The following is a 24,288-nucleotide window of genomic DNA, read 5'->3' as shown; positions in this document are numbered from 1 at the left end:
TATCTTTTCGTCGATCGGTGAGGAACCCTAGGCGAAGGTCGTCACGCGTTAGTTACCGTATATAGCTCTTCGGAGAAGGCTGTTGTCGTCATAAATTTCGACGTATTTCTGTGCTGAATACCGAGCAGATCGCTTTTCGAATGTTTTCAGGATAGATGTACATATACGATTGGTTGCCGCGCTTCTTACGAACATAGACAAAAAGTTAGTTAATGCAGAATGGGCACGCAATGTCCCCAAATAGACGTTATACGGCAGATGCCGTGCTTGGTTTGCCAGCTGTTGTCGTTTTGGAGCATGAGGTGCGAAATTGTGGTGCAGAAACTGTGTGTCGGAACGTGCCAAAGGCCCTAAATAACGAGCAGCTCATACGTCAGAAATGTTTTCATGAAAAGGTAGCTGCCAATCGTAATTCGGAACAATATTGAACCTCAGTTCTCAGAAGTGACCACCTTCGTGGATGCGACTCTAAAGTACAGTTGACAAAATACGTACAAAGCTAAAGCTAGTCCGACTAGGGCTATATGCCGTTGGTCCTTCGAAATGAGAGCAATGTCTTTAATGGTGGCCCGATTTCTGTGTCGGTACCGTTTGTCTCGCTGATGCATCAAGAAAACTGGAGCAGTTTCTCGAGGCAGCTGTCGTCTGTGTCGAAACCCAACTTTACGAAAGCAGACTTAGTAACTTCCACCATTGTGAAACATCCTCTCAATGGTCATTGAATGTCGCCGCCGTCGACATCGCATTAAGCAGCGAACATATGAATCTGTGAACAAAAAGCGTGGACGATTTAAAACCAGTGCCTGTATTGCCCACACGTATTGTGTACACGGTCCGGTGCTACTTGTTGTGGTGTTTTTCAAGGTGGGTCGAAAAAACCGGCCCAATCTATTGGACGCGAGCGTTTGAGAACATTAAACGCCATCAGTACACCGTTAAAATTTTTGGGGGGGAAAAGAAAACGGAGAGAGTATGAAAATTTTTTCTAACCTATATTTTCTGTTTTCTTCTGCTTTCTGTTCGCTTGGTTTTCAGTAATTGCACCGAAATAATCTGTTTATTTGTCTCGGTAATTTCACAGAAAATAAATATTGTTAGATAGTTTATTCCATTAAGGGAGTCACTTTTACTCCCGTCGTTACTGCAGCCTTTCATGTCGTACAAGAGAGTCCAATGCTGCGATGCGGTTGTAACAAATCATACATCTGCTGATAAGCATGCTACGTAGCGCATATGAGATGTGACCACCTGACAAGATATCTGGCGCCAAGACACCCAGCCACATCCTAGTATCCACTCTAAGTTTATATAGCCATGCTCTGAGGGCCAGGGCGATCGCCCTGATTGCAGGTGTATCTTATTGGGAAACTAAGACCGACTGGCTCGCGCATACGAGAGGCACCTGCCCATACTTGCGTGGCTGGTGATACTGCACGCAAATGCTAATTGAGAATAGTAACGATACGTGCAAATCTCATTTCGCTCCCAGTATCGATGACACATTTGTCACTCTTTCCCTGATGACTCATTGTTGCCTTGACCACTTCTGTTAGATATCGTGAAAAACTGTTTGACCATTAGAAGAAAAAAAGAGTAATTTCTTAAAATAAAACAATATCTGTGTCTTCCATTGAAAATAACTTTCTGTAGTAAAACTGAACGTTTTCCGTTCTTTCTTTGTTTCTTTTTCAACATTTATATTTTACGGTCTACTGGTGAGATCGACTTACTCGCCAGCAACTAACGGTTCATTGCTACCTACTGCGTTTGCTGTACAAGTCGAGCTGTGTGCCTCGTGTCAGTGCTTTTGCCAGCCAGTTTGTTCGAAATGCGCGTAACTGTTTTACGCGAGGAAGGAGCACCCGTGCTCCCGGCGTTCGTTCGCCTCTTACCAGTTGCGTGCAGCTGTGCGTGTACAATTTGCGCGTTCCCACTTGCGCTACGCGTGGTGCAGGCACGCATAGCAGCCAGCCGTCGAGCCCGCTGTCCCGCAACTCTGCTGGTACCGGCGCCGAGAACACCGACCGGCTCGATAGCGACGTCTCGGACCGCCTCAGCAGCAGTATCGCCTCGGGATCCGAGGAAGAGCCGCTCGGTGAGTCACGTGCCTTTCTTTTCCCTGCGGCTTGGCTTCGAGCATGCGTACCGCCTAACCCTTAGTTTAAGAAAAAAAAAAAGAACTGAAATAGTCTATAGATTGTCTGTTGATATTGCGTAGGTCATTTTGCATTCTAATAGACTATGATTGTACATCTATGCTCCTTTCTTCCTTTACCTCTACTTTGTTATCTCTTTACCTCCCCCTCTCTCCCCAGCGTAGGGTAGCAAACCGGATCTTCCGCTCTGGTTAACCTCCCTGCCTTTCCTCTCTCTCTCTGATGTACTGCACGTCCTTCCCTATATTCATCGGCATCATTAAAAGTGGCTTTCTTCACTCATAGAGCCATTAGCCGATAAGCGTATTAAAAGGAAACGGAGTAAGCAAATCTTTCCAAACTCTCCACCTGAATTCTCACAGCTATATGTAATCTAATGGTTACTTCAGGTATACGTATATACTACTATTAGATTCATCGCGTAACTCTATTTAATCTAGCAACAACTTCTGCCTTAGAAGTAGAGGCCACGCCGAAGATGCCTATAGAAACTGCACTGAGTCTGGTTGACCTTGTTCCGCCCTTTTCACTTGTAGAGGGTCGAGGGAAAAAAATAAAGACCCCGAGAGCAGCTTTTCGAAGCCATAGGTCCCCTACTGTTCAAGACAGCAGCCGCGAACAGTGTACATGACGTTGGGTCACAAGTGTCAAATAAAAACCAACTGGAAATGAGCCACCGTGGAACACATAATGGCATCGGTAGCGGAAACACTCAAAATGATAAATATATATGTATATATACACACTAAGCATACACTCATGGGACAAATGCCAACTCTGTAATAGAAAAAAAAGAAGACTACCACAATTAAAGGTTTCCTGGGTTTGCCTGACGCTCCATAGGGGTTACCGTTCGACTTTGTGCGTAGCAACTCTCTTCCGGCGCATCAGACTGACTGCGCAACCTTTCCCGATGCTTAGACGTGCTTTCTAATATGATTTTGCCCTTTCGCGAAATAGGCGCGAGTGGGAGGAAGAGCCATGTTGTACCCGTGCCAAATGCTCACGATGAGCGACGACCGGACACAGTGGCCTATTGTAAGGTTAAGGCGCCGACGCCGCTTTGGTTAAGACGTGGTGAGCAGAGAAACTATCAGAGCGGAGCTTGACGGCCGAGGTCGTGGTATATATACATAAGGCAAACGACGCGAAATGTTAGATGGAGCTGGATCTGTTTATCGTGTTTTGTGTTATTGTTATTTCTGCACCTGCGTACTTTTCTGGCATTTGGGCGAAGCGCTGCATTCGCGTTTCTTTGACTCACCCGTGTTGTTGTGACTCGTGATCCTGCATTGCGTGGTCGAAGCCTGCTAAACCTTCTCCTCGCAAGCTGTCGAGGCGGGTCAGAGTCGGTGAGGACGTCTTCTAAGCCTCTGCGCGATGACGTGTTACTATTCACTGCGATTATCTCACCGCTCGTCAACTTTTATTCGCGAGTGTTCGATACTAGGAGTAAAAGCGTTAGTTAAACCAGAAAAGGATATTATCGGTGACCTTTTAAAGCGGAGATGTCTATGGCTAGGATCCCGGGATTTCCTCGTGACGTGACGTCGACAGAAAACTATAATCTATGACTCATACCCTCAAACTGAATGGCTCATACCCCCGTAAGGCAAAGGATACAAGCACGCAGCCAAGTGAAACGGAAGGTGCATACATTCTTTGGAATAACGCATACAACATACAGTACAGCATACGTTCCAGTAAGGAACAAGTTCAAAACAAGCATCTGAACTACACAGTTTATGATACGGCGCTCCCGCGCCTACATGCAATGCAAAGCACGTAGCCCTCTCCGCATACGTTTCCCGGTAAAGATTACTTGTCGTCCAAGCCGCCGCGGCGATGGCAGCTTGACTATAGCGCACTAAGCAGGGAGTGAAGTAACTACACTTTCGTCTACAGGAACTTGCCTTCATATTTTTGAACGTGTATACGGACCAACAAGCGACAAGTCGATGTGAGTGATGACAAATATGCCCGGAAGTACACACCCCGCCTCTATAAAGAGTCCAAATGCAGTTTTGTCATGGTATAATGCGTCTGCACTCTACGTGACATAGTGAGATCAGGACAGAATCGTTGCAAGCACGCCTCGGCCAGCTTGGATCTGTTTGCATACCTGCAAGATCATCACCGCCATGTATACTGCCACAATCGCATCTGTCTGTTCAAATGGTACTCAGGGCTACAGCCATCTCTGCGTCGAACATTCCGCCTTGTTCACCTTGTCGATAGCCCCGTAGTAGTAAGAAGAAATATATTGCCCACAAACATGCGCGTTTTTTTTTTTTTAATATTTCGTGCATTTTGCCAATGCCAAATTGGTCATAAGATCATAATCGACGCCCAGCTCTCATTCTCTTTTGCGTTAGCTGTTGAAGGAGTACTAACGTGACAGTTTCAACATGTCGTAATTTTCTGTTTCTTGGCAGTAACTTAAGGTCCAACCTTTCTGAATATTAGAAAAAAAAAATACCGGATAAGCCGCCAGAGCGCCCTAAAGTTGGGGATCTCCGCGAGCTCTGGCGACGCCCTCAGATGAATGAACGAGTTGGTATCAAGACATTAACTTCGACCCTCGGCACGCCTCCAGTTTTATTGTCCTATCTAGATTTACTCTTGAGTTATCATCACTTGGGCGTTACCTCGTGGGCGACCGAAAAAGGAGTCATGTGGTTAAACCGTCGCTGCATTCTTTCATTTGTTTATCGTTACACCCAGTCCACTATATCTGTGCAAAAAAAAAAAATTATTGAAAGAAAGATGTTATCCTTTAACGTATTCAAAAGAAAGCTAATGGTTGGCGTGTGATTGCGTCACGTCTGCACTGTTCGCATTCGACGGTGGATAGACAGATACTCTACGAAAGAGGAGACACGCCCGTGACACGCCCCAGAAAGTTCGAGTGGCAAGCGGCTTGCGCAGGGTGCGCTGATAGATAGCGGGACAGTGACGGTATTGCATTGACAACGATAAGCGGTGCTGGGGCCTAACACTGCCCATGGTATTTGAAACGAGGAAGCGGCTTGCGCAGGGCGTGGGCTCGAGTTGACACACGTGGCTTTATCTCGACATTTTCTAGTCTGTCGCATTCGCTCGCTCCGCGCTATCTTTGTTCGGTGACAGCCGTCGAGCGAAGTCAGGCTAGCGAGAAACTTGGGAAATCCTGCATGGCGTCCCGGGAGCCGAATTCACAAACGTTTTCCTTCGGAAGTACATATTGTCATTGGCTGCCCTCGCTGATGATACGTATACAGCATCAGGATTGGCTAGAATTCTCTCTTGCGAAAACTTTGTGATCCGAGATCACAAAGTATTTCTTTTTTATACATAGGCGTTGACTGCAACTGACCAGCCGCCTTCGGCAATGACGTCATGACGCACCGGCATGCTCCGTTCGGCGATCACTGCGGCTGTCACGCGCGAGCACAGTCAAAGGAAACGCGCGTAGCCCTCTCAATTGGCATCAACTATGGCATCAAATTAGGCCAGTATTTTGTAGCGATTCCTTTTCCGGTTCTATGCTTTTTCAGGCTTTTCGCGCTTGGCCAGTGGTCAGAGCGACGGTCTGCCCACATAATCAACGGGATCAGGGAGCCGTGTGTGGTGGATGATAAAAATAGCGTAGAATAAGGCATAATGCATCGCTACAAAATAGCGGCCTAATGTATCTTATAAGTGTTTCCCAACATTGATTCCATTGCCGAGAGCAATATTTTGACGTGCGAAAAGCGTTTCCTAGGGTTTCTACAGCTTGAGAAATATGCGTCAGTACCGCTTGGGAGCAGTAATGACGCGCGACCGCCAAGAGCATGCATTTCGCCCTCTTCGCGGCAGATACGGGTTTGGTGACCCCCTTATAATAAATACTCTGTAGATGTTCGGTTTACACTCTATTTGCATACAGTGTCAGAAAGGGCGAGAGCGTTGTACGCAGCACTAGAGTCTGGCAGCAAAAGAAGAGAGATAGAGGAAAGTGAAGAAAAATATGTTAAAGATGCGATACGCACCGCGCGTCCCTTGCTAACCACCTTACTCGCCCACTCAACTTTCGCGTGCAGCGTTCGTCATTTCCCCCCCCCAGGAAGCGACGTTTTCCACGTGCTAATCGCTGCGCGTGCTGCAGACGACACGGCGGGACCTCTGCTAACCCCCGCTGGCTACGTAGTACGGCGTACGAGCTCAAGCAAGCAGCACTCGACATTTGTATCCGTCCGAAGGAGTGGGTTGTACGATGATGCAGTCGGCCGTCCGAACGACGTGTTCGCACGCAGCGACGGGGTCAGCGTGACGCCCCATGGTCGGCGAACGTCGGTCCGGGTCATCCGAGGCTAACACAGCGGCGACGCCTTCCAATCTACACGTCCGCTACGCTGGGGAGTGAACGAAAAACATAAATAAATAAATAAAGGCGCGAATAGAGAACGAACAAGATTAGATACGCGCGCGCCCAGATGGAAGGAAACAACAGGCATACGCCGTCCGTCTCTCTCGCTCTCTCTCTCAGGGGAGAGAGGAAGCCGAATGCTGCGAGACGAGCAGAAATCAAAGCAACAATAACGAGTTAACAGTCGAAGAAAGAATCGAGGAGATGGTAGAACTAGGCACGTGCGCCGAGCGGACGCACGCGGCAACGGTATACGTGCTGTGCGCGCGGGCTGACTCAACCCGTTTTATGAGTCGTAATACGCCGCCCCGTCGCCTCACAGCTGGAAGAGTAAAAGAAGAAATAATGTAGAGATAGGGAAGCGAACAAAATGAAGAAAAGGTCGCTTTCTCTCTAACGTGCCGCGAGCGAGCGACGGCGAAGCCGCCTGACGTGGCTGGCGCGGGTCAGAGGTCACGGCGGAGAGGGTCAGGTGTCAGAGCATAGGTCACGGCGCGCGCCGCCGGAGGTGAGAGTTCGAAGCGGCGGCTGCTCCCCCGCGGGCAGAGGAGACGGCGGGCGGCGAAAGAGTCCACGCTGGAAGATGGGGCTAGTAGAGGGAGGGAGAGGGGCCGAGGTGGCACCGTCAGTGGGGGAGGGGAGGATTTACAAGCATAACCTCTGACCCAGTTCCGAGAGGAGGTTTTTGCCTGGAAAGCGCTGAGAAACGCGAGAGCTCGCCACGGGGGGAAGGTCGCCACGTCTTAAGCGCGTCTGTGCGTGCGTGTGTGTCTAGGACTTCGGCTGTCGGCGACCACTCGCGCTCGTGATCTTTGCGTGGCCTTTGGCCCGACCTCACCGGAGACCCTTGACACGACGATCTTTGTCTGGAGGAGTTAGAAGGAAAGGCCTCGGTCAGACCGTTGCCTTCGACTGGTCGGTCGCGCTCGCTGCTAGAGGAGAAGTATTGTTTCGTCTCCATCTTCGCAGGGCCCCTTCCGCTGACGTGTGTTTCTTTATGTATGCCGTTACGAGTGCGTGTACTCGGACAGACGCGCCATTTTTAGCACGTTCCTGTTTGACCTTCTGCGCGCGCCTCCTTTTTAGAGCCCACCGTACGTGAAGAGAGATTCTTTTCGTTGTCGTATGTCTCTGTCTGAAGACATTTCCGCTCGCGCCAGCTAACAGTGGGCTGTGGAGGGAAGTTAACTTCCTCTCGACACGTGGTTCAAACTTGAAGTAAGATCTAAAGGATCGGGTATTCAAGGACGGTTGCACCCTCAAGAAGTCAAACATTATCCTTATATACTTCCCGTTTGGCCTGATGTGTTATCTGGCATGCTCACCAGTGGTAATGTACTCTGCGTCGCAATGTTGCTACTCAAATACCCAGAAGAATTAAATGATGATCATGCTGTAGAGGGGCAGTACGGAAAGAAACAACATGGCGTCTTTGTTTAAATCGGGCAGAACCTAATAGCAAGAAGTAAGATTAGGTGTCGTAATGTACAGCGATCTTAAAAATGAGGGCACTATAAGCGTAACCCTAGCCAAGCGTCAGCCACTGGTGTGCAAACCAGCTGAAGATACCTAATAGTGATACTTGAGTGTTACTTGCTCGTGTCTCTGGCATTACGTCTTTAAGAATATGTGCAGGCTTCGTGAGCTGACTATATCCGTGAAGATCGCGATATTGAGTACGTATGAGCATCAAACTTCCCTTAAGCTATAAATGACACCTCGTTTAGGTGTCTGTATTTGTGTACGACGCCAATACTTATTTTTCCCCGGATTGAGTACTTCCTGCGCACATTGTTGTCGCTTATGTCTTCCTACACTTCGCAAGACTAAATAAATATTATTGCGTAGCGCTATCTCCACCAGTGGTCCTAACATGCCGGTGATGTGGTCCACCAGCCCAGCCGCGCGCCTGGTGGTTCGTTTGGTTGCAAATTCACATGGCGTAGATGACGTCGACCTGTCGTTTGCCCTAGAAGCCTGCAGAGGCGATTCAGGCCCGTCTCCCTCACTGGCGCCAGGTATGATGGATGACTCTTCAAAAAAAATGCAAGCAAAAGCCGCAAGTCGCCCATGTGCGCGAAAGAGCTGATTTCATTTCACAATGAGCATGTCCATGGACGATTAAAAAGGCGTTCACGTTCTCAGCTGACCGTTTCTTCGTATGCCTTAAGAGGCACTGTGCCTATACGTACGTGGAAATCGCCGGAAAGCTAAACGAAGAAATATTATCAGTGAGGGGAATGGAAAATTGCGGAAGCTCCCGCGACCTGCGCGACGGCGTCGCGAATTGAGAAACGCGGTAAGTCACGGGGCGGCACTTGAGTAGACATCCGCATATTTCATAGTTCGGACGAGCCGCGCGCTCGCCGGTGGCATTAAGGATTATCTGCCGATTGAATCTTCAGACGCCGCGTGCATACCACCGCCACCTGCGCCGCTTCTTCTCGTTCGCAAAACCAAAACGCGAAATGAGCGAAGAAGAAGAAGTAAAAAAAAGAACTAAATTCGAGTGTCGCAGGGCTTACAGTGGCCGACGGTTTGACCGCGCGCGTGACCCGAGATCGCCAGTGCCAGCGGCCACAGTCGGACAGGGCCAGCTGCAGTGATTCGCTCCGCTTCGCGTCGGGAACGTATTGCAGTCCCGCCGACCGTGCTTGGCGTGCGGGCCGGCCTCGGCTTCGCACGTCAGGATGAGCGTTTGGTATTCCTGCGGCGCCGTTTTTTTTTTTTTTTTTTTTTCTTTCGCGTGTGAAGCGACCTTAAAATACCGGTGGCTCCGGGTCAAGGGTATATACGCGCGTCCGCTTCGTCCTTCGTGTTTCTTTATTATTATTATTTCTTTTTATCCCTATAGTTCTTTGTACTGCTCTTCGTTGCGCTCTGGCGTGGAAGGCTTAGCAATGTCAATAACATCCCAATATAACATTTATCTGGGCTAGTTAGGGCGCGATTATTAAGAACGCTTGTGTAGTATTCATTTCGTAAAGGAAAGAGGAAGAAAGGAAAGTGCTGCTGACTGCACTGTAACGGCCTATATGGGGCTGCTGACACCTGAACGGCGAGACCACCGTGTGGGTATGGGTGCAAAGTACATAGGACTGGAGAACAGCAGAGAACAAATATATAGCGTATAAGGCGAACACTGTATAGACTCATTTATAGGTAGCGGCTTTGTCAATGTGTCGCCCATAGTTGACGCAAGAATAAACGCCGCACAATCGAGTGGAATAAAATAAATAAATTGGACGTTTGTTGTATTTTCCTATGGTTTGTGGTGTTCTCCAAACCATTGTCATTGTTACTGCCCGATAGCACGTCGATGTGTGCGGGCTTGCGGCGTTCGCAGGAAAACTGTCGACGGAAAGCACATGACTTATCGCAAGGTGGCCCTTCTGTGAAGGGTTAGAGAAAAAAAAAAAACGGCTCGATTTTGACTCGTGAACCGCGGGAAACGTCTAGCGAGCGAGCAAGTCGGCTACGACCATCACCGAGTAAGTTGTCCTGGAAAGTATCTCCCTTGTTTTTACGTGTCGAAGTGTCGTGCTATGTTTCAATAACAAACAGAAAGAGAGAAAAATAAAATAAAAAGGAGCAGTGACTCGCCAAAATGCTAACGTTGCGGTGGCGAGGCAACCGAAGTAACGACCAGGCGAGACGTCACTCGTCACAAAGATGGAGTCTTTCAACCGCCCCATTTCCCACTTCTCCGCGGTTTTAAGGAGCGCGCCAACGCTTTGGTTTATATGGGAGAAACTGAGCGGAGTCGTTTCATTGTGTCTGCTCGTACCAGAGGCGGCAGAAGGGGGTGCTTTATAACGCGGATACTATGGCGCCATGAAAAACAAACGTACCAAGGAAATCGCCTCGCTTATACAGAAGTCATCCCTTCTACTGTTCTCTTTATGAGCAAGGCATGTGGCGTTTTGCTCTGCGGCGTCTGAAATAGACGTACACGTGCATGCACGTGCGGTCGACTTTAAAAGACTGCTATTACAGGCCCCGCATCAACTTCAAAACGCAACGCCACGATTCAAATGCGCGCTTCATCTTCCTTTTCCTTCTTTTTTTTTTTTCGTTTCGCCTTGGAAGTTCGCGGTATACGGAGAGAAATTTGTCGGGCTCGCATTTTGGCCTAGATAGGCGAGTCACAAGCCAGCAGCATACGAGTCACATAAACGCGTGCGATAGACGAGGCCGACACTCCCTTTTGGCAGTTCGGCAGCCGCAAGAGCGTCGATCAGCCGTGACGGGCAAGTGCACCCGCTGTTGACTTGTGAGAACCGTGTCTACGTGATAGAGGAGCGGTGGCACCGAACGCGAGGAAGCGGGGACCTAAGAAGGCCGTCACCGCCAGTGCAACCACCTTGTAGCACGTATCGCAGTGGCCGCCCTCAAAGTCGACCGAGACATCTGACCTGTTGCCGGCTGTCTGGCAGCTGCGGGTACGGTTTGCCAGCAGCAGCGTGGCTACGGCTGTGAAGAAACGATTGGCGTGACGAAGCGCGTTTCGGCGGCGGCGGCGACCGCGGGGCCTGGCCGGCCCAGCTCCCCGTGCAGTTCTCGTGGCAGGATCACGTGCCTCGTCGCGTGCTATGCGCCCGAGCGCGCCGCTCCCGCGTATTCGGCGCACTATCTGTGTCGTGTGGCTTCGTTAGGTTTAGTTTAGTTTAGATTCGTGCCGGTTAGGATTCGGCGATCCGTGAAGGGGAGCAACGTGGATGCGCGATATGTAAATGGCAGTCTCTTGGGGCGATAGACTTGTCGGACGTATGCCGATGTTCGCGAAGGGTGCGCCGCTAAGCTGTAGGACTGCTCGTGAACTGAACGTGGTTGAACGTGGGAAATGGCAGACGAAGTATTCCAGTCGATTACTGCAGCAATCGACAGTTCCGCCTAATGTCCGCCTGGAGACATGCCCTCCATGCTGCGCGTCGAGCGATTATTGCGGGTTGCAATTAGCTGGCGATGGGAACATCATTCCATTGTGGGCTCCCGCTGACGGGCTTTAACCACAACTGAAGCCCAACACGGTACCATCGTTCCTTTGGCTTCAATCGCGAAAAAAGAGCTAAGCCTAGCGTTGCTGTCGGAGGAAGAACAGGCATGGTATTGCATATATAGCTGTGCATATGTACCAAAAGTGAGCCAGAACACCGCTCTGTAATTAAGGCGGCGATTTTCGCACGATCTTGAGGAGCTGGAGACGCATATACTGTTGTGTAGGCTAGGCGGTAGTGCCAGAGTATTGGCATGGGCGAATAGTGGCCGGTATATTCAACTAGGTCGTTTGCTGGGGCACTTAGGTCGCGATCGGCTGTGTTCCCTTTACTTTGGTGCATAGAGCATGAGCTCATTGCTGAGAGTTGATTTCGTCGTGGTGCATTTGCATGCGCTTTCATTGCTGCCACCGACGACTTGCGCTCCCGATCACTTAATGCGCAGCTTTAGTGGTTTTTTACTTCCTAGTTCATGTGTCACTGTGTATCCATAGGAACGGAACACCATCGCAGAGGTAAGGATTTATAGGAATCCATATATCATTGCTCGAGGCTATCAACTAATTACGTATCTGAACCCGATATTCGCCATGGTAGGTCTGGTATTATACGGCTCATCGACTTCAGCGAAGAGACGCTTCGCCTATAGCTGGCAATCTCTGCATGTGAAGTTACCGGCACTTGTATTTCCTCGCCGGACGCGCCTCTCCGAGCGTTCGATACGCTCGTCACCACAGAAAAAGCGTGTAAGAAGCTGGCGTAAACCGACGGACCCTTGAAAGCAGCGGTCGTTTAACAACTCTCGCTTTCCGCTTTTGTTGCAAGTTCGGCGCTGGGAAAACAAAACAAAAACAAGAAAATCACGAGTGGGGTGCCCTGGCCTGTCACATCACGCAGAACTTTCTTTACGCCAGCTGCTTTGTTTTTCTTTTTCCTGCACGCCCTCGTATATGGGCCATTCATTCTCTTTAGCGCCGGCGCCATTAGCGAGGAAGTCGCAGCTCCACTCTTTGACGCCGGCGATGCGGGACGAACGTTGTTGTCATCGTCACACAAAGCTATATACCATCACAGCCTGCAGCTTCCGGCTCGGGGAAAACAGCGTCTGTTTTTTGGTGGTTTTCTTCTTGGGGCCTTCCGAAGTTTGAAAAAAAAAGAAAGCAACGAGAGGAAAAGCTGTGGGCGAAATCGCAGAACGCAGCGTAAACTGCGGCGTAGTTCTTCGGCATCACTCACAACAAACTTCCTGAAAAAAAAAAAAAAACACCTCCTCCTTTCGCATCAGCGAACGTGGCAGCTCCATCGAGCTCTCTTCTTTGGGCGGCACTTTTCAAAAGCTGCCTCGAGCTTTCTTCGTTTTTCTTTTTTATTTGTTTCGCTGCCCCTAAAACGAACGTTAAAACCAAGAAGACAACAAGCAACAAGAGAGGAGCAAATAAGTGGTAGACAGGAGAGGCAGGGGATGCAAGGAGATGGAAAGAGACGAGAAAACGAGAAGAGACGGAAGCTCTTACATTTTGAAAACGAAATCTGTCCTCCTCCGGCGTCAACGACGCGACGCGGAGGGAGGGAGGGGAAGGCATGCACGGTACCGCCGCTCCGCGTCGTGTGAGGTACTATAAAAACGAGTTGAAGAGTGTATACGCGGGTGCTGCCTTCGTTTTATCACCTACTTCGCCATATTCTCTCTCTCTCTCTCTCTTAGTATCTCTCCCCCAAACTTATCCTTCCTGTGCTGCTCCTCTAGGTTTAGATATCTACTTTGACGCGTCGCTTTCCGGTGCGGGGGAGAGAGAATAGTTTTTCGGATGGCAACCATCGGAAAGCGCCTCTCTCGCTGCGAAGTGTATATACGGCCGTGGAGCGCTGGTGCGGATGCGTGCCTTCCTTCGCAAGCCGGTAAAGGCAGCGCCGGCGGAACGGGCCGAAAACTCGATCGGGGCCGAGCGATATCCTGCCCCAGGTTTCTTTCCTATTTTTTTTGTACTTTATCTTATTTTTTTCATCCTCTTTATAACTATCGCTCTCAGACACACTGCCTCTTTATCTCTGAACCGTAACCCATCGATACGGTTTGACGAACACGACACAGTGGGAAAGAGGCTAATATAGAAAAAAGAAATTGCTTAAAGCTCTCCGTGAGCAACCCCCCCGTGAATTGTACGTTGAATCGACTAACATCCGCGCGTGAAGTCTGTCTTGCCGTTTCACTAAACATGTGGTACTCTACTACTATATACTCTGCCTGCGCCACGGGATGAGCTCGAACTGACTCACTTTCCTCTCCGCTGAGTCACACTGTCCCAACGCTCCGCGCTGTTTGTCAACTTGCGCGTTACCGTTCGTTGCTTGTTTGTTTATTGTTTTTTATTTATTTTTCTTTTGCTCGCATCTTTGTTATTGTCCTCTCCAGGTTTGTTATTGTCGTTGGCAACTTTCCGCGGATAACTGCAAGCGGCACCGCCTGCAGCTTCGCCAGACTTCGCGGAAACTCTTCTAACCAATTTCGATTCGATACTCTTCGCTCGCGCGCGCACAAACACATATTTCTTTCTGCGCGGTTCCTTTGTTGCGGTTGTTGCTCTGCCGGTTGCGGGGCCTTCTCGAGTTTTGACAAGGTTGGCGCGATAAATTGCTTCTCCGGCGAGGCAGACCCCGCTGCCGAGGGTGTTTCGAGAGAGGTATATACGGCTTCGGTGACGTTGTGTCGCCACCCAGCCATTCTCCCCGTCTCGTGTTTATTGTTGATTGTTTACGCCACCGGGCAAGACGTTTTGTTGGCCGCTGTTTCGAGCTGCCGCGCATCAGTCGCGGGCTTTCGCGCGGACATCCTGTTTCAATATCCGCGGATTGTTCTCTGTTGCCTTTTGATACTCTTTTTTTTTTTTTATGTATACTGTTCTTTGGCACTTAGTCGCTGCAGCCGATTTGTTGAGCGTAATTCTCCTGACAAACGTCGAGGTTCTGCTGGTGATTTCTGATCCGCAACCGGCGTTGCACTGTGCCGCCGGTGTTCCGAGTTTTATACGGTGACTAATGGGTTTTCTTCGGCGGAAGTTCTCCAGTTTCGGTGGGCGCAGTTTTTTCAGCCGCTACAGCGATGACTTTCTGCCAGAGCGCCTGAGTGTGCGCATCGAGCCGTCTCTCGATTTCGGTGAAACAGAATGCGCTTGCACGAAGCGCATTGTTACTTCTTTCATTTTCTTTTTAATATGTACAGACAGAGGGCAAAAAATAAAACAAAAAAAAGGAACAGATTGCAGAGCCAAGTAACAGTGGTATTGCAGCAGCGCTGAGATTGATAGGTGGCGATCGCGAAGAGATGTTTCGGCCTCATTCTCATGGCTTCGTGCCCCGGTAAACGTAAAAAAGAAAGGTAGTACGTGTCTCGTTCTTTGTAGTGTTCAGTGTCTCACGTTTACGTACTGGTCTAACTAAGTTGCCGGCTTTGTTCACGCATTGTGGTAACCTCGCGCCTAGGCTGCGAAGTTAGTGAATACGCTAACCGTCTCGCTCTGGAGCATCGCGGCACGAATATTCGCTCATCGCCGCAGTGATGATCACCGCCGGATGCTCGCTCTCCACGGCTGCGCTTCGCCCCTTAATGAGGACCGCGACGTCTCGAGTTGCCGATGAACGGTTCCCTTCGTCTCTCATTTACAGTTGAAGCGTTATTAAGCGCGCACGCACTCTCGTTAAAGCTGAAAACGTACGAGAGTTGGTACAACGAGAAAGCCGTTTGAAACGAGACGACGAGGAAGAGAAGAAAACGCGCGGCAACACAGACCCCAAGCGCGACGTCGTAGTAATTACGCAAACGGCGCGGCTGCGTAGCCGGAGCCGCGCGCGCGCGGAGCCTTGAGACGTTTCGCCCTCGCGCGGCCATTGCCAAAGGGATCGAATTACACCGCGAGCTTCGTTTTCACAATGGCGGTGGGCGTCGCCGACAGCGCCAGCTAGTGCATAGCGTCTCGATCGAGTGTGTACCGACTGGCTAGGTGTATCGCCGCAACCCGCTGTCATCTATCCATCACACTTATATGTATATTCGCTCGCTCGGAGCGGACTGACCCGGCGCATAACGTTATCGCGCAGGTCGGCGCCGCTCGCGTTTCCCCCGTCTTTTTCTTATGCGCCGCTGCAGCAGCTCGCGAGTTGCTCGCTCCGCGAGAGGTCTCTCTCCTCGTGTACGCAGCCTCGTCTTCCTTCTCCGCTCTCGATGGCTTAGCAGCGGATTACGCTATATAGCCTCGTGGGAGCAGCGTGCTCATAGCGCACCGGGCGAGTGCATGGGACGTATTACCGGCGGCGATGTACAACGTGCCTTTGATTTTGGCCCAGATGCGTGATTGCGACGCAGTGAAGGAGAGGAGGGGGCTTGCTTCGAAGACAATCAACTTCCTCCGCGCAGGTGCGCGCGGCCGGCTCGCTAATGAATTAGGGTCTCAGCCGGGGGGGGGGGGGGGGGGGGGGCTCGTTTCGCGTATGACGCCGCGCCCTTCCTTAAGCGTCGTCGCCAAGGAGAAGGCGAAGGTGTATGTGTGTGTGTAACGTGCATGCTAGCCAGAAGGATACGTAGCTCACCCCAGGGAGGGTGGCTCACACGCATGGGTAGTACCGGAATATATTAGCAGCTTATATGCTACGGCCAGGGCACAAGTAGAGCTTAATTTTTACGATCGGTAGTGCGTAGTGCCTCTATCGGGTCTCGTCGCATTCTCACTATAGCATTCACGGAGAATTGAAAAGGTATATTAAAAGCGGTGAAACGTCGTCTTAATGTTCCAGCGCGCGACGCTGTTCAATCTGCAACGAGGAAAATTCGGGCGCGGAGAGCAGCCGCATTGAGCGATCGATGTCTCCGGTATATTCGTCACATCGTGGGTGCAGGGTTGTCATAGACATGTGGGTTTCAGGCGGTTCGCTACGGCATGTAACCTTCGGGCCCGCGCGCTTCTAACCAACGTGACAGAAAGGACGAGCTGCATGCGAATTTCACGGTCAGTGTAATTAAGGTCGCGTTTACTTTCAGCCATTGGCTATAAGCACACAGAGACGGGAGCGGAGCCTTTCGATAGTAGATTTTCCATAACTTAAGTGGTGGGGGAGCTGCATTGAAAATCAGCTTTCTTTCATCTTAGACACTCTTCAGCTCCATGATGTTATCGGCAACATTATTCGTAACTCGGCAGCTGCTGAGAAAGAACTCTTTTTATTAATATTCAACGCCACTTACGTTGCATTATAATTCCTGGCTCTAGAGTTCACGTAACTGGAGATGTGTGTAAGTGAAAGCGGGCTCTGAAATCAATCTATCAATGGTTTCCTTCAAGAAATTGTCTGAACTGTGATTTGTAGCTATCTCAATGCTGAGTACTGGCACGGTGCAGTCGACCAACGACATCCACGAGTTCTTTCTTTGCGTTGTTATGTCTTATTTCAATATGCATCTGAGAGCAAGGCTTGATTGATGGATAAAAAAAAAAATTCCGTAATTGAGTACTCCGGAACAATTTCAACCAAAAGGAGAGGAGGGGGGGGGGGGTCTTTAACTTGTGGCCGAACGTCATTACAAGGGCTTTCTTCTGTCGTGTTGAATTCCACACCCGTCGCAGGCGGCCGCACCAGCCAGAGATGTTCACAAGGTACACCCGTCCGACTCACAATGCTCGAAGCGAACTGCTTGAGCTCTGACGACCGCATCAGTTCCAGCAGTAGGCCCGAAGCGATCGAGCGTTCATGCACATACAGCCACGTAGCCATACTCTATAAGCACGTCGCTGCATGCAGCCCGAAGCTTCTGTACAACGCCGCGCAGCAACCGGATTACTGGAGAGCCTTTATAAGCTCTGCGAAATACATATATTTCACGTAAACCGGTTAATTGACGACAGGCAGGGCATACCACCGTCTCTCTCTCTCTCTCTCTCTGTTCTTTCTTGTTTATTTTTTTTTCTTCCGATAACGAACCCAAACACCGGTAGCCGCTCATGCCTATGCGTAGTTCTTCCGTTCATTTCTTATTTTCATCTTTCTAATTGCCCTCCGACGCCGTGGCCCGGTTCCTTGTCGCGCGTCGGCTACGTTTCAATCGCCGTAGCGTGACGCGGGGGCCCGCCGAATGATCTATTATAACGCGCGCGATCCGGATCGGGGAGATCGGACGCGCTAAGTACACCGGCCCCGGCCGTCGATCGCTAAAGGCGGTTCGGCTCCCTTCCGACGCTCGGCTACGTAACCGTGCCCCGAAACGATAATTATTTACCGCCGCTGCAGGAACGGGGCAGAGCGGGCTCGATGAAGAAGCGACACTCACGCACCGAGTTCCACGGATGCGCGCGAACGGTGCTTGCTTCCGTGCGTATGCCTGCAGCACGCACGCACGTGCTGCTAGCTCGGTGGCCCCATCGGCCCGTTCGCGACGGTTTCATCATCGTAATGAGTCATCGACGCGAGTCCCGTGGGAAAGACGCGTCTATTCCCACACTGCGGAGACAACGACGAGCATACGTATGAGGACGGCGGAGAGACGAGGAGGAGGCTTTCCTCTCGTCGCATCCCAGAGGCGACGAGGTTCAGGAAGGAAGTAAAGAAAAAATCTGGGTTCACCCGGGAGGGTATAGCCTGCATAAAAAAAAAGAAGACAGAGAGGAGAATCTATAGGTATGTATAACGAGGACTTTTGGTTCGCTCCTTCAGATGGCGTGCGTCAGGCGAAGCTTCTTTTGCTCGCGTGTGTGCCTCGAAGCGCCGACGCCGGAATAATCATCGCCACGTTTCTCAAACGAGTATTTTCCACATTCCGCATCGAGCGAACGGAATGAGCCTGGCTTCGCTGTGTACAGCAGCCTCCTTTGCCGGGCCCTTGTGCCTGTCATTTGTTTGTTTCTTTCGCAAATCGTCGTCGCCGTCGTCGTGTAGTGGTCGTCTCATTCCGTCAGGTCGTGGCGGTAACACGACCTTCGCTTCACGCCGAACTGGCTTCTCCTTTTGACTGGAAGGCGTTCTCTCGCCCGAACGAATGGCTTGTTCGCCCGCCTGCGCGCCAAGTGCGTGTGTATGCACATTTGGCGCCGGAATGCGCTCAGACGATGTTAAATAGGCAGGCTGCAGCCATGGCCATTTGTCAGACGAACGGCGTGTATACACCTGTCGAGGCGCGAGTTAGTTCGAATCGTTCGCTCGTTTCTGCCTTGTTTGCTGTTCGTGCTCGTGCACTTGTGTATGGATAGACGAGCAGTTCGAGTGGGCCTGAAGAGAGGTGGTCTGCAACGGTTACTCCTTTAGCTTCTGGGAGAGCTGCTGTAGTTGTTGTTTTTTTTCCGAAGGCGCGGAATTTGCGGGGGTAGTCCTTTGATTTGATTGAGTAGTCATGAACTTTGACCAATTTCTCGCAGTAGTCAAAAGCCAGAGCCCGTTCCTTCAACGCTCTTCGATTACAGCTGTCGTTCTTTTTGTACGCTTCCGATGTGTCCGTATTTTCACCATTGCAAAAAAGGAAAAAGAGTGACTTAGAAAATCGAAACCTTAGGTACGTCATGCGAACGATAAATCAAATACTATATGTTGAATAAAAAGAGATACCGCAGAGAACCAGAGAGGACACCCGATGATGTCGTCATCATCATCGTCTTCATCGTGACAGCTAACGCTGTTTAGAGTGTCACCAAAGTTTTTCTGTGAATGGCCCACGAGACAATTTGTCTTTTGCTTTTATTTTATTCATTCCTCCTCTTCCCTTCGCTCCTTGAGTATTTTTGATGCGCTATGACATCCTAGCTTTGCTATAAGTTAACAGAGGACTTGATCTATCATTCGCGCACACCGTATGACTTAATAGAGCTTGAACATTTGTTGGAGTTCAAGTGACAGTTCCAGTTGACATTAAGAGAAAGAAAAAAAAATGGAGCTGGGCAGGCAATATAATGCGTAGGAAAGCTAACCTGTGAGCCATTAGAGTTGCAGAATGGGTCCCAAGGGAAGGAAATCGCAGTTTAGGACGGCAGAAAGTTACGTCGGGTGATGAAATTAGGAAATTTGCAGATGCCAGCTGGAATCGGCTAGCGCAAGACAGGGCTAATTAGAGATAGATGGGAGAGGCCTTCTTCCTGCTGTGGGCATAAAAAGAGGAGGAGGAGGATAATGCTGCTACTGTTGTTGTTGTTGTTGATGATGATGATCTAAGTGGCATAGCCGGGGGTCCACATCCGGCACGTCCCCTCGCCCCACATGACTGCAATTTCTCTGTTAGCATGCGACCTGCCATCAAGTGCGTGCCACTCCCCCACCACCCCCTTCAAAAAAATATCTGGCTACGCCACGGATAAGTGTATATGTGACTCGACCACGCTCATATTCCGCACAAACTCATTGACTATATGCAACCTCAGCCTGTTGTACCCATTTGTGTCCCAAACGTTTGGCTCTGAAAATTTCCAGCGCGCGTCGTGTATCCTTTCACATCGCGCCACTGCATGGTCTCTCTCGACACGGTCCCGCCGTTCTCCGACCCGAAGAAACAAACACAGTTCGCGTATACGCTGTTACGCTCGCGGAGGCACTCCCTATAGCGGCTCTGCGCGCGTCCTAATGCCGTACGCGAGGGCCGACACAGCCAAGTGGATCCGCCTGCGAACTAAGGTGTGTGCGCATCCGCAGAGAGCGGTTCTCAACGGTCACGTGAGTGCATACTCGCACACCTGCGCAGTTCCTGTTATAGGCCACGGCGTAGATTAGTGCTGATGCTTCTCACGCGGCTCTGTGTTATACCGTATACACCGAATGCCCGCAGTGAGTATAAGCGCCGTGGGCCCCATAGCCGGCCTCGTGTGTGGGATACGAAGTCGTCCATTCATCTTGGCTGCGATCAAGCCGGACGCGCACCTGCCGTTTGAGCGGTACTTGAGCGCTCCTGTGTGTGAGATCTTACTCGCGTACGCAGATGGGCTACGGCTGAGGCTCTAAAGGAAGCCTATAGATGAGCTGAATCGATGCGGGCGAGTTCAGCTGGAGTCGTTTTTTCTCATCTCAGTTTATAGATATGTTGTAGCTCTTGTTTCGGGTTGGCGACTGCGAAGCTACCGTGGGCGGTTCTTGACTCCTGTATTCAAAATGTGGCCACAGTGAATTCAAGTCGTTAAACGCAGAAAGCTTTGGGTGCCGCTTTCGAGATCCCCCCGCCGTCTTTAATATTGTGTATCGCAAGTTAGTTCCGCCAAATCCGACGCGCACGCTACACTTTACGTGCATGCGCATGTGTGTGGGGAGAAGGAGGGTTGGAAAGGGTTGTATCTGTGCCTCTATTAGAGTTTTCGTACGTGTGCCCATGTACACATAGGCACACAAAACGCACGCGTACACTAACGCGCGAAGACGCACACGCACTGAACGCGCACGTACGCACGAAATCTGCATCTGGTTCCGCGCACTGTCACCCACCGCCCCAGTCGACGACGCTCAAGGAAGCACCGAACCCGTAAACTCGGGCCATTTCCAGTATCGCAGGCGGGAATCTCGGCAGCGAGGCGATACGAGCGACCAGCGGGGTCTCAGCGCGCGACCAATATCACCGCGCGCGCTAATTTCTGCTCCCGCCACCGCCGCGCCGCGACCCCCCCCCCCCCTCAGACGCTCTAAGAAGCAGCAGGCAGCACCATGTCGTGTATAAGCATCGCCGCTACGCACGCAGTGTCGGCAGCGGCGACGACCCCAGAGTGTAACGATAGGGGGAAGTGCTGTTGTGATCGTGTTCGGTGATTCCGAAGGCGGTCCCGTCTGCGCTGCGCGGAGCGCTTTCTCAGTTTCCCACACTAAACACTGCGAGGGGGTGCCGGAGGAGAGAGGCCCGCTATGTCTATGTACTTATACACAAGTGCCGCGGCTTCGAGGGACCGGTCGTCGTTATACTTGCAAGCAGTAGCTGCTGCAGCAGCAGCAGCAGCTATATAGAGAGCGGCGGGGTGCACCTTTCGGGTGGACCTCTGCCTCTGCTGGCCGCGGTGTCGCGCGTGGTTCAGCCCGGAGAGAGCCCATCTTCGGACCGGACCTATTGGGGGGCGCGGCGGTGGCCGTCGCGTCTTCTTCCCACGGGACGGGCCGTGCTTTGACGGTCCCATCGAAGGGCGACCCCTGGGCCCTCCGCACGCTGACCCTGTTTCCTTCCCCAGTGTGACCGGTCGCGGCGGCGGTGTCGAAGTTCGGTAGAGCGGTGGCATCGTCCTTCCCCTCCCCCCCCCTTTCCCTGCTCCAACCCTCTGGGAGCAAAGGCAGGGCACCCCGTTCCTTCTGTGATACAAATTGGTGGGCATCCCTGCTGACGATGTCCTTGCATTTTTTTTATTGTTCTGCTGTGCGTTGATCGCGTGTAAAGTCATGTTCTATATATAGAACAGGGCGCAGCATCGGCGTCGTGAATTGAGACAGTACCCAACGAGTAACCAATATCTCGGCTCACATATACAGGTGCTCTGCTATGAATGGTGCCTGGATGAGTGTCGCGGGTGTATACTTACTTGCGGGACTAGGTCATTGTTTTCCCGGTTTCTGATTAAAGTTCTCGCGTCTTCTAGCTATTTGCCGCTGTGGGAGCCCGCGTTTTCGATATCGTCGACTTCGTTTTGCAAGGAAACGAACATCGTTTTCGATGAAAGTTGCGCTTCCCAGCAGCCGCCTGGAAAAAATTGATGCTCCTGTGTGCTAGATGCATTATATGCACAGCGGTGCGAAAGAAACAAATACGAGATCATGTGGAAAATAATGTCTTACTACTTGTTCCTCAGCTAGTTTGTTCATGCACTTATTATAAAACATAAAAACACGCGTAAATGAGTAGAGAAACGCCCGGACAGATCGTTTAATTCATTAAGTGTTCTTGCGTCGTTTCCACCGTGTGATTTGAATGGTCTTTATGAGCCGATCAAAGCGTTTTAAGCGCCCTAAAGGGCATGTCCGAAACGGCATTACTGTATCCATGGCTATATAATGGGTTGGTAGCAGTTTATACATTACCGTAGAGAGGTCATTACACTGGACCGATGAAGACAAAAAAGAAAAGAGAACGAATGAGCAAGGCCTGCTTTCATAATATCAGACACGCGGGCATTGCTTTCGTCCGCGGCTTCGGCCGTATATCTTTATCGGGATTGTTTCTCGCGTCTCGAGACGCGTGGGAAACCAGCAGGCGCACCGGCCATAGAAAAAAAAGAAAGTTCGAATGCTCCGTTTGGCCAGCCGACGTTCTCGTGGCGCGTTTATTTCGTTGTTTCGCACGAACACGCGTTGTATACTATACGTGTGCGCCAGCTTACGTCGTTTTGAGCTAAGCAGCTTAATCTCTAAGATTAAAGTATCTCTAATTAAGAACACCGTTCGCTGGCCTCGCTTGGCGTTTGGCAGCACCTATATAAGTCGTCGACCGCTGCTCCATGGCAGCATCAGAACATAGTTCTCAGTGCCTGATGGTCTACAGAGATTTCTGCAAAGGCGCGAAGCCCGTGGGTGGGGTTTTCTGGTCGCCGAAGCCGTATCACGATTGGGGCGGAATGCGAAAAACGCCCGTGTTACTTAAGTTTAGGAGCACGTTAGAGTTAAACGCCAAGCGTTATAATACGGGAGTCGAGCATTGTATACTGGGTCCAGCGCTTATAGCACTAGTCGCAGCTTTGGAACGTAAAAGCCGAGCAGTTAGTTAAAGAAAGAAACACCCATGCAGGGCGCGATTCTTGCTGCATAATTATTTCTTCGCAGCAGATATAAAAAGTCAGCTCATATTTTACATCACCGTTTCTCGTTTGTAATCGCGCGTAGAGAGACAAATCGACTAGCCAAAATGGCTTATATAACGCCTCATTTTTTTCCCTGCGATACGACAAATTAAAACCGACTAATTTGGTGCCAGGGCTCGCGTTTCTGGTCTATCAAACAAGTGCGATGCTCTATCTTGCCTTCCACTATACCTAGCGAACGAATTAACGAGCCGTTGTCGTTTGCTAAAGCACACATGCTAGTTAAAAAACTGGGCACGATTAATTAAAACTAATCTCCCCAGGGTGTCTCGGGGCGTATCATTGCGATCATCATCTCGGATTCAACGGCGGGGTCGCTCTCTCAAAAGCCCCTTCACCCCTAGTTAACCAAAGTCGGTGACAAATGGTTCCGCCATCTATATACGTGTACGCATATTCTGTACGGTGTCAGTGTCTTCGCGTGGCCACGCTTGGTCGTCTCGCTTCTCGAGTTAAAACCGAGGGGCCACGCGAAGGCGTCGTCAACGCAAACCAGCGCATTTGTTGAGACACTTGACTACACGACCAGCCGCGTCGCAGGTTAATAATGTTTCCCGAGCCCTCGGGGGCCCGAATGTGGCGCGAATTAAAATTTCCTTCGTTGACCTTATCCCCCTTCGACAGAGCTTGTTTCCTGGGTGCCTTCTGCCTTCTCTCTCTTTCCTGGCGGCCATCTTGCGTACGTGCGGGAGCCAACGACCGACCACCAGTCATCGAACGTCCCTGCATGGTCAACCGTATATTACAGGGACACACCGCGGCCACGTATTAGCATGGTTCGCGTCGCGCGGCGCGGACGCTGGAGCACAAGGTATTAGGAAATCGCCGCAGCTCCTTTGGTGTGTCCTCTTCTCTATCCTCTCTCAAACCTCTCCCCTCCTCCGCTATGCATCCCCCCGAGTTGTTGTCGGACTTTGCCTCGAACGGGGACATCACCACGAGCACGACGGCGCGCCAGTGGT

At 50.8% G+C, this 24,288-nt stretch overlaps 1 protein-coding gene across 1 annotated transcript in view; it reads left to right on the top strand.

Annotated features, from left to right (window-relative positions):
* LOC126547053 (uncharacterized) overlaps positions 1-24,288 on the top strand; it is a 503,539-nt gene that overhangs the window by 325,192 nt on the left and 154,059 nt on the right. The window contains exon 4 of the mRNA XM_050194887.3: positions 1,955-2,095. Coding sequence (XP_050050844.1) covers positions 1,955-2,095 — 141 coding nt within the window. The remainder of the gene's footprint in view (positions 1-1,954; positions 2,096-24,288) is intronic.

The sequence above is a fragment of the Dermacentor andersoni genome, chromosome 3, assembly GCF_023375885.2.
Source record: "Dermacentor andersoni chromosome 3, qqDerAnde1_hic_scaffold, whole genome shotgun sequence".
NCBI classification, from domain to species: Eukaryota; Metazoa; Arthropoda; class Arachnida; order Ixodida; family Ixodidae; genus Dermacentor; species Dermacentor andersoni.
The sequence above is the reverse complement of the archived record's forward strand: the minus strand, read 5'-3'. Positions and strand labels throughout refer to the sequence as shown.